The following is a 10,106-nucleotide window of genomic DNA, read 5'->3' on the forward strand; positions in this document are numbered from 1 at the left end:
ATTTCTTGCCTTCCCGACGCTTCGGCCCTCGGGCCCCCTTGCCTTTATAATGCTCTAGAATTCCACTTCACTTCCCTTTACCGTCTCCATCATCAGCCAAATCTCCCTCTTTCTAGAACTGTGCTAAGCCTTTTCCGGTGAAATCCTTCGAGAGTCATTCTCCCAGCGATCTTGCAGTCCTCCGAGGTTAGTTTCGTTCTTTTTACTTTCGGCAGGCTTCCATTTTCCCTCTTTTAGATTCTTCTTGCACTTCCACCATGGTTGTAGATCTGGGTGTTCTTCGTATGAGACTTAGACTTCCTGACAACATCGAAGTTAGGGTTTGCCCCCAAGACGTTAATATTACGACCGGCGCCGGCCTCCTGCCCGGCGAAGTCTTATTCACGAACCTTCAACTGAATGTTGTTAGGTTCCCTCTGCACCCTTTCTTTAGTTACGTCTTCAACAGATTGGGGATATCCCCTCTGCAGGTCAACCCCAACTTCTTTAGGATCATATCTGTTATGCTCTTATTGATGCGTGACAGAAATCTGGACCTTGACCTCATAGACCTCCTTCTGTGCTATAAGGTCAGTAAGATCCGTACTAACGAGCCCTTCTACCACCTCTACCCGTTCGAGAAGATGTCCATATGCACTGACACAATAAAATCTGAAAAGGGTTGGAGGGATAGCATAGTAGGTATTAGTGGGGCTTGGTCTTCGCCGGCTGCAGAGGATTACCCAATCCCGAGCGCCTTTGGTGTCTGCTCTGTCTCCTCCTATAAAAAATTCAAATCCCATAAACACGACTGCCCCTGTGAAACATGCGTTCCTCGTTTTTGTACTTACTTATGCCGCTCCTTGGGAATACCTTGTGATGACTTGAGCTACAGTGTTTGCAGAGATAGGAGTAACTACTTGAAGAGATACGTTCTGAACGATATTCCTTCCTGCTCAGATCTCCTCACTTCAGACAACCTTTTTGCGCTCTCATCACTCGGCTACAATATGAGCAGACTGCAGATTCCCTCTTTTGGCAGGAGGAAAAATACTCCCCCAGCCATTCCTGCTGCTGGCGCGACCTCCTCTCCAGCGTCGGCTTCTTCTTCAGCCACCATATCTGACACTGTCCCGAGCGCAGTGGCTACTAACCCTGTTGCCAGCGCCCCTGCTGCCAACCAGAACGCGCCCTCCCCAGCTACCATAGCTCCTGCTGCTGCGGGGGGCGGTCGGGACAAAGAGCGAGGCAAAAGGCCTCATCCTGACAGTGAAATCGACCCTGAGGAGGAGCCTCTTATTAGAAGGACCCGAGTCTCTGGGCCGGGTACTCTCTTGCACCGAGCGATCAGAGCTCCTTCTCACTCTGGGCCTCCTGCAGCTGGTGGCTCTGCTTCTGCTTCAGGCCCCCCTTCTATCCCCAGCTTACCGCCATGGGCCCCTCGGTACACTCGAACGGATGGGACGTTCGTGAAACCGAACGAGACCATGCTGAAGGATGGCCAGACCGCTATGGCCTACTACAGGAGCATGTGGACTCCGAAGGACATTGAGGCGGCAAAGGGCCTTTCCCAGAAGGACGTGTTCAGTCGCTTTCCCCAATCTGCTATGGAGGTGACTTTTATTTTCTAACTCATGAATTCTCTTATATTACTTGGTCTTGCCTTCGCCCGTTCTGACTATTGGTTTAACCGTTCTTATTGTGCACCTATGCAGACATTGTTCGGGATGATGGCCATGCAGAAGCAGGTGGAAATGGGGAACGCCAGGGCCCGAAAGTATTCTGACAGCCTGGAGGTGGCTAATAAAGAAAACGACCTCCTTGCCATGAAGAATACCGAGGTGCTGGTTCGGCTTGACAAAGCCGAGCAAGAGAGAGATGTCCTGAAAAAGGAGAATGATTCCCTTCAGGATGAGAAGGACGCCCTCCAGCTTGAGAAGAGCGTCTGGCAGACTGAGCAGGAATCACTCAGAGAAGAGAAGGCAGAACTCCAACGTCTTCTAGCTGATGAACAGTCTGCTCGGATGGCTTTTGAAAAAAGAGCTCTGGACGAGCGTACCGCTCTGATCGACGCTATCAGCAGAGTGGGTGGTGGGATGCTGGCCCTTCACGCTCGGTTCTCCAGGGTCGGTGCTCTTCGGTATGCTCAAGGATTCCGGGAAGGTTTCGCTGACCGGGTTCCGGATGAGGGACAGACCAGCTCCACTCCGGATGAGGTAGACAAGGATCTGGGGATCGAGCCTCTGGGGGTCTATGTCGACCCAGAACCCACCGAAGCGGAACGTATATTTGATGAGTGCCAGGACATCGCATCCTCAAGGATCATCACAGCTCCTCCTACCGCTCTGCCACTGACCGCTCCCCAATCGTCAACCGTGGCTCCCTCTGTAGCCACTGCTGACGCTGAACCCCAGCCGAACGACTCAGTTATTCACCTGGATTCCCCACCTCATGAAGGTGAGGCGGCTGATGGGGCCGAGGAGGCGAGTCGGCAAGACCAGGATGCTGTTGGTACTGAGGCGTCTAGCTAGGGCTCCTTCGAATTCTTCCAGTTCATATCTTCTTGTAATGATGGACATCTCTCTTTTGTAAACTAAATGTTCAATATTAATGAAATGGCCGAACTCTTTTTCTCTATGTGTTGTGCTCTGTTCAACTTATCTTCAGTACATATATATCTTTTCTCTCTTTTACTTTTTATATTAGCTTCGCTGTGTGTTTGTACGGCAAGTGCCTGGCGCTCGGCTAGAATGCCACTTGCCACTTGGCTTTAAATTTTTAGCAAGGGTCTGGCGTTCGGCTTATAGTGCCAGCTGCCACTTACCTTGCTTAAGTGCCTGGCGCTCGGCTAGAATGCCACTGGCCACTTGGCTTTAAATTTTTAGCAAGTGTCTGGCGTTCGGCTTATAGTGCCAGCTGCCACTTATCTTGCTTAAGTGCCTGGCGCTCGGCTAGAATGCCACTTGCCACTTGGCTTTAAATTTTTAGCAAGTGTCTGGCGTTCGGCTTATAGTGCCAGCTGCCACTTACCTTGCTTAAGTGCCTGGCGCTCGGCTAGAATGCCACTTGCCACTTGGCTTTAAATTTTTAGCAAGTGTCTGGCGTTCGGCTTATAGTGCCAGCTGCCACTTACCTTGCTTAAGTGCCTGGCGCTCGGCTAGAATGCCACTTGCCACTTGGCTTTAAATTTTTAGCAAGTGTCTGGCGTTCGGCTTATAGTGCCAGCTGCCACTTACCTTGCTTAAGTGCCTGGCGCTCGGCTAGAATGCCACTTGCCACTTGGCTTTAAATTTTTATAGTAGACCATTGGAAAAGAAAATTCTTTTTTTTTGTAAATTCCGGTAACTTGCTCATTCATACGTATTTGATTGACAACAAATAACATCCAATTAAAGCCAGAACTTAGCTTCTATTGGTAGTACCTCTTCAGAGACGTGGCGTTCCAGGGCTTGCTGACCAACTTTCCCGCCATGGTTTCCAACGTATATGCCCCTTTGCCAATGACTTCTGCAATTCTGTATGGGCCTTCCCAGGGTGGCATCATTTTTTTGACCATCCCCACCTTTCTTTTCAGAACCAGATCGCCCGGGGCAAAATCCCTGTGTTTTACTCTCTTATTGTGACTATTCGCCAGCACTTGCTGATACGATGCTAGCCTTATAGCCGCTGCGTCCCTCCTTTCGTCTATCATGTCGAGGTTCAATCTTAACATCTTGTCGTTCTGATCTCGACTCCATGCTAAGCTTCTGATAGTGGGGACTAAATGCTCAACCGGTATAACTGCTTCGGTACCATACGCTATTGCGAACGGGCTCTCCCCAGTCGGCCGCCTTGGGGTGGTTCTGTAAGCCCATAGAACGTTCGGGAGTTCATCCAACCACTTCCCCTTATGATCTTCCAGCTTCTTCTTAATGCAGGCGAAAATGGTTCTGTTTGTGATTTCTGCTTGTCCGTTAGCCTGAGGATGACTTACTGCAGCCAACTTCTGGTTGATTCCATACTCCTCCAGCAGCTTTCTTACTTGCCTGCTGTCGAGGTTTGTGCCATTGTCCATGACTATTGTTCTGGGAACACCGAAGCGGCAGATAATGTTGTTCCAGATAAATCGTCTCACCTGAGTCTGAGTCACGCTAGGATACGGTTCTGCCTCCACCCATTTAGTGAAATAATCCGTGGCCAGTAACACATACTTGTTCTGAGCTCTTGCAGTTGGCAGAGGACCGACCACATCCATCCCCCATTGCGCGAAAGGCCACGGCGAGGCCATTACGTGCAATTCCTCAGGTGGTTGGTGGATCATTGGTCCATATCGTTGGCACTTATCGCACCTTCGAGAGAACTCCTCCGCATCTCTTGACATGTTTGGCCAGAAATACCCTTGTGTCATTGCTTTATGCGCTAACGATCTTCCCCCAGAATGATTACCACACACACCCTCATGAATAGCTCGCAATACCTGCTGCGACTCCGCGGGGGTGACACATTTCAAGTACGGGCCAGAATAGGACCTTCTGTACAGCTGGTTCCGCACGATGGCGTACTTGGCAGCATTCTTTTTGAGTTTCCTAGCTTCATCCCTTTGCATAGGCAAAACGCCATCTCGAATATAGGTAACGATTGGGTCAATCCAACTCGGTTCATACGGTATGACGTTGACTTGCCAAGGGTCCGAGTCCATCGGTTCTTCGAAAATGGACGGCTGGGTCACTATTCCCACTGGAATCACCCTCGCCAAAGTTTCACCGCAACTCGAAGCACTGCATGCTAAACGGTCTGCATCTGCATTCTGTTCCCTCGGCAACTGTATGAATTCAATCTTTGCAAAGTCCTGGGCTCTACGCAGAACGGCAGAACGATATGCCCCCATCATGTCATCCTTGGTTGCGTACTCACCATTTACCTGCCGAACAATCAGCTGCGAGTCACTATACACTGTCAAACTTTTGATCTGTAGCTCTCTGGCCAACTTTAATCCATTTAGCAACGCCTCGTATTCCGCTTCATTATTGGTGGCTCGGAACTCAAGTCTGAGTGCTTGGCTCAAGGAAGTACCCTCTGGGGTTTGCAGTTTGATCCCAATCCCAGCCCCCATCTGGTTAGAGGAGCCATCCACAAAAAGTTTCCAAGAGCCGCTTCTAAGGTCCTCTTCCGTATCTTCGGCATCACATTCTAGTAGGAAATCGGCCACCGCTTGCCCTTTAATAGCTGTTCTCGGCTCGTACGTTATGTCAAATGAACTCAACTCTATGGCCCACTTTGTCATTCTGCCCGAGAGCTCTGGCTTGTGCATGAGCGTTCTGATTGGGAAAGTTGTTAGAACAGCTATGGGGTGGGATTCAAAATAATGCCTTAACTTTCTTTTTGCATTTACAAGTGCAAGTACCACTCGTTCGGCCTTTGAGTATCTTTTTTCTGCCTCCATCAGTGTTTTGCTTACATAAAATACCGGGTATTGCACCCCTTCCTTGCAACGAATCAGAACGGCACTCGTCGCGACACCAGATACTCCAAGATATAGAAATAACTTTTCTTCCGGTTCTGGGGCTGACAGGACTGGTGGATTCTGCATATATTGCTTCAAATGAGTCAATGCCTGTCGTTGCTCATCCCCCCAGACCTGCCTTCCATGGCTCCGAATCGTGTCAAAGAATGGTTTGCAGTGGTCTGACAACTTTGAAATAAATCGACTTAATGCAGCTATTCGTCCTGTTAGGGCTTGCACCTCTCTGATCGTCTTTGGCTCGGCATTCTTAATCAAAGCCTCTGCTTGAGCGGGGCTAACTTCGATGCCCCTGCGGTTGACCACGTGTCCCAGAAACTGCCCGGAACTCACACCGAACGAGCACTTGGTCGGATTGAGCCTCATCCCATATCGCTTTAGTACATCAAATACCTCTTGCAGATGCTTCAGATGATCATCCTTTTTCCTACTCTTTACCACCATATCATCAATATAGGCTTCGACAGTCTTACCCATTTGATTCTTAAAAACTTTGTTGACAAGTCGTTGATAAGTTGCTCCCGCATTCTTTAATCCAAAAGGCATAACTTTGTAGCAGTATGTTCCTCGCTCGGTGACAAAAGAAGTTTTTTCTTCATCTGCGGGGTCCATAGGAATCTGATTATAACCTGAATATGCGTCCAGAAAGGTTAAACGCTCATACCCCGTGGTGGCATCCACCATTTGATCAATCTTAGGCAACGGGAAGCTGTCCTTCGGACAGGCTTTGTTTAAATTGGTGAAATCAATGCATACGCGCCATTTCCCATTTTTCTTCTGCACCACAACGACGTTGGACAACCACTCAGGGTAGTGCACCTCTCTGATAAATCCCGCATCAAGCAGCCTATCAACTTCTTCCGTTATGATCTGATTACGTTCTGGAGCAAATCTTCGCTGCTTCTGTTTCACTGGTTTGAAATTAGGATTGACATTCAGGGAATGACAGGAGACGGAAGGACTAATTCCAGGCATGTCGAGGTGACTCCATGCAAATACGTCGACATTGTGGGACAAGAAATCCACTAGCTCTTGCTGCTCTTCTCTGGTCAGTCTTATACCCACTCTGGTAGTTCGTTCTGGCCTGGACTGATCGATCTGCACATCCAGAAGGGGCTCCTCGGTCAAGTCGGCTGACTCCTCCACCCTATTCTGCTCGAGTGGAGGTTCCTGTAATTGCTATCTGGGGCTTGTCGACCGGACGGGCGCCTTTCCTTTCCCTGCATGCTTTAGTGTGACGGAATAACACTCTTTGGCTGCGACCTGATCCCCCCGAATGTCTATCACTTTATCTCCATCGGGCCCGAGGCACCTCATGACCTGATGCAGAGTTGAGGGTACACCTCGGACTCTGTGAATCCATCCTCTTCCCATCAGGAGATTATACGAGGGGTGAATTTCCACAACCACAAAAGTTTCCATAAGAGCTCGCTCTGCAGCTTGAACTTCTACTTCCACCATCCCGACGGGCTCCACCCTCTTCCCATCGAACCCTAATAAGGGATTTCCGGTGGGCTTGAGCCTCTCTGGTTTAATGTCGAGCCTGTCAAATGTGTCCCTCGGCATAACATTCGCACTGCTCCCAGGATCGATCAGAACTCTGCGCACCAAGCAATCTGCCACTGTCAAACTGACTACCAACGGGTCGTCATGAGGCAGTTGAACACGCTGCAGGTCTGTCCAGTCGAACTTTATCTGCATTGACGGGCTCTGTTGGTGTAGAGTGGTCACATTGCCGACCCTTTTCTTCATCTGCGCCTGCCGCAGGCGCACCCGTAGCAGCTCATCTGACTCTTCACTAGGCTCGGGTCGACCATGGATAGCATTGATTATACGAACTGGTTGCGAATTGTGGGAGCTTTGTTTATGACTCCTTTTTATTTGTTCCACTGGTCGATTCTGCTCCATCGCCGAGCCTTGAACATAACTCGCAAACTCCCCTCTAGCTATCAACATCTCCACTTGCCTCCTCAGGTTCCTGCATTCGTTAGTCTGATGTCCGAAATCAGAATGAAAAGCACAATGCTTAGTTTGATCCCTCTGTTCGAGGGGTTGTCTAATTGGCAGTGGTGGATGAAACTTGTCCTTGTTCTCCTGATACAACCTCGCCAGAGTGACCTTCAGCGGAGTAATCAACTCTTCCTCCCTGGACCTTTTTTCGGCCTTCCAAGTGGTCTGACGTTGCGGCTGAGCCTGCTTCTGCCTGATCTTTGCCTTGGACTTTTCCTCGGTCGACACAAGCGACGTTGTCCGAGCATTAGCTGCCTCCTCTTCTTCGAGGCGCACAAAGCCATCGGCTCTCTCATTGAGTTCATCCATGGTAGCTGGCGTATTCACTACCAGACTGGTGTGAAACGGAGTTCCGCGTGTCATGGCTAACTTGAAGGCTTGAACTGCCGTAGAAGGATGGCATTCGATTACCATACTCTTAGTGAGATTAAACCTGGTAAGAAAGGCCTGGAGCCGTTCATCCTTGTGTTGCCGCATCGTGAACAGGCTCGAGATGTCCTTCGGCGGGCGTTTGTTCCCATAGTACTGGCTTATGAACCGATCGCACAGGTCCCTGAAACTGCCAATGGAGCTCCTAGGCAAGTTTTTGAACCAGCTGAGCACCGGTCCGGCCAGGCTTGTAGGGAAGCATTTGCACATTAAAGAGTCGTTTTCCGTATTCAGGGCCATTTTCAACTGGATATGATACACATGATCGATCGGATCGGTTGTTCCGTCAAACAGAATAAAGACTGGCATAGCAAACTTCCTTGGATGCGGCGCACTCAAGATCTCGTCGGTGAATGGTGAATCCACCGTCCGAGCTGCGGATCGGAGAGCTTCATTCTCTCTCTGGAGTCCAGCGGTAGCTCTGTGAGTTACGGTTCTGCCCTCCGAACCGTGATGAGTGACAGTAACCATGGAGGGCCGGTAAGACGGATCGAACGACCGTTCCTCTATGAACTCTCTCTGCCAAGGCGACGCTACTCGACGGCGATCTACCTCCATCACTTCCTCTCGGTCAAACCTTTCCCGCTGCGGATCAACGTGAGTCGAGCCTTCGTGATCTTCAACTCGACGAACATTTGGCGGCGAATTGTCCATCATCCTTTCATCACGGTGGTGAGCTGACTGATTGTTCTCGTTCTGATCGCCTTGATGCGCGATACTAGATGGAACACCTCCTTCTCCGACCGGAAGCGGATGCGAAACTGCGGGTATTTGCCGATGCTGCAATCCAGCTTTCAATTCTGCATTTTCTTTTCTGAGAGCTTCAATCAAGTTCATCAACTCTTCAAGCTTTGTTTGCTGGACAGCCTCCATCGGATTGGAGCTTTCACCTATCATTATTCCCGAACGGAGTAAAGGCATTAATCTCAAGTTCGCGAGTAGATCTGAGCTTCGTGAGTAGGAATTTTTAGATCTGGCTTCTAATTCTCCGAATTATGCTCACTGTTTACAAGATCTGAATTGTCTGAACTCTAAATCCGTCAGATCCTGCCACAATCGAGCAACTCGTGGTTGCGTAGATCTGAAGTCACTCCTGCCAAAGCTTCAAGAATCGTAATTCCTCCAGAGTAGGTCACAATCGCTCAGATCTGGATTCAAATCCGCAAGATCGAGTCTCGATCAACCGAATTGGTTTGAATCCATTCGATACTCCTCATTGATCAACCAAACTTTCATGCGTTTCCCACAGACGGCGCCAATTGAAGATGCAAGAAACTCTTTCTATTCTTTCTCTCTCTAGAATTCTTACACCTCAACCCGAATAAAGATCCCTCTCCTCTTCATTCCTACTCCTATTTATAGATACTTACCAGATATTTACAAGATATTTACAAGATATTTACTAATTGCTGGACCTGGGCCTATTCCTCTGTAAGCCCTGGTCACCCTTGATGGGCTTACTCCCGCTCGGCCCATATGGCAGTATCTTTCTATGGGCTGACCCAGCTGTTCGGACTGAAGGTTGTGTTTTGCGAGTCGGACCTGGCCCATGTCATCCAGGGCCTCCTCACACACACACACCTCATTATATATATATAATTACTAATCCCCTTGGGTCACTATTCAACCCATTTAGGATCCCACTCAAATAGTCTAATTCTCATCTAGTTGGTCCATGGTCTATAACCCAAATCCTTAAGATAAAAATAAAATAAACAAATCATTTAACTAATACAATTAAACATTTAAAAACAATTCAATCACCCAAACACATCACATGGAAGCAAATAAAAATGCACATACAATTAGCCAACATAAATTAATTTAGTTAACTCAATTAAAACATTTAAATAAAACAATTAATCAATTAAACACACAATTAAATATAAAAGCACATAAACAAATAGCCAAATAATTAAATTAAAATATAATTAAAATAATTAAATAAATTACAGAAATTTAGGGGTATTACACACCATAGCAACAATTCAAAGAACATTCTTCCAGGCTAGAAGGTTTGAATTGTGAGGTTCGGTAATCCGGACATCTTTACCTGATCTTCCCATTTCCTTGAGTTCTTCCAAGTTCCTATTTATTGTCTGGGATTTTCAGAACCCAGAGCGCCTGAAAGCGAAAATGATTGAAATACAGTTCCAGAAAATGGAAAGATTGTGTCCGCGCTTCTTAC

General features: G+C 48.3%; 1 protein-coding gene across 1 annotated transcript; it reads left to right on the top strand.

The window, feature by feature from the left end:
* LOC132284004 (uncharacterized) lies at window positions 1-2,734 on the top strand. Its single transcript, XM_059786066.1, has 2 exons — window positions 1-1,592; window positions 1,695-2,734. Exons 1-2 carry the CDS (start codon window positions 258-260, stop codon window positions 2,508-2,510), a joined length of 2,151 nt encoding a protein of 716 aa, XP_059642049.1. The 5' UTR covers window positions 1-257; the 3' UTR covers window positions 2,511-2,734.
* Window positions 2,735-10,106: the final 7,372 nt, after the last annotated feature.

Source organism: Cornus florida, unplaced genomic scaffold (assembly GCF_030987335.1).
Source record: "Cornus florida cultivar Cherokee Brave unplaced genomic scaffold, ASM3098733v1 CherokeeBrave_3.0.0_Hap2_Chr11, whole genome shotgun sequence".
Taxonomy (NCBI): domain Eukaryota; kingdom Viridiplantae; phylum Streptophyta; class Magnoliopsida; order Cornales; family Cornaceae; genus Cornus; species Cornus florida.

Excerpts from the sequence above, each read along its gene's own strand:
- LOC132284004 (XM_059786066.1), top strand. The coding sequence starts at position 258 with ATGGTTGTAGATCTGGGTGTTCTTCGTATGAGACTTAGACTTCCTGAC. Across the intron at positions 1,593-1,694 it reads TTCCCCAATCTGCTATGGAG|ACATTGTTCGGGATGATGGC; the intron begins GTGACTTTTATT and ends GCACCTATGCAG.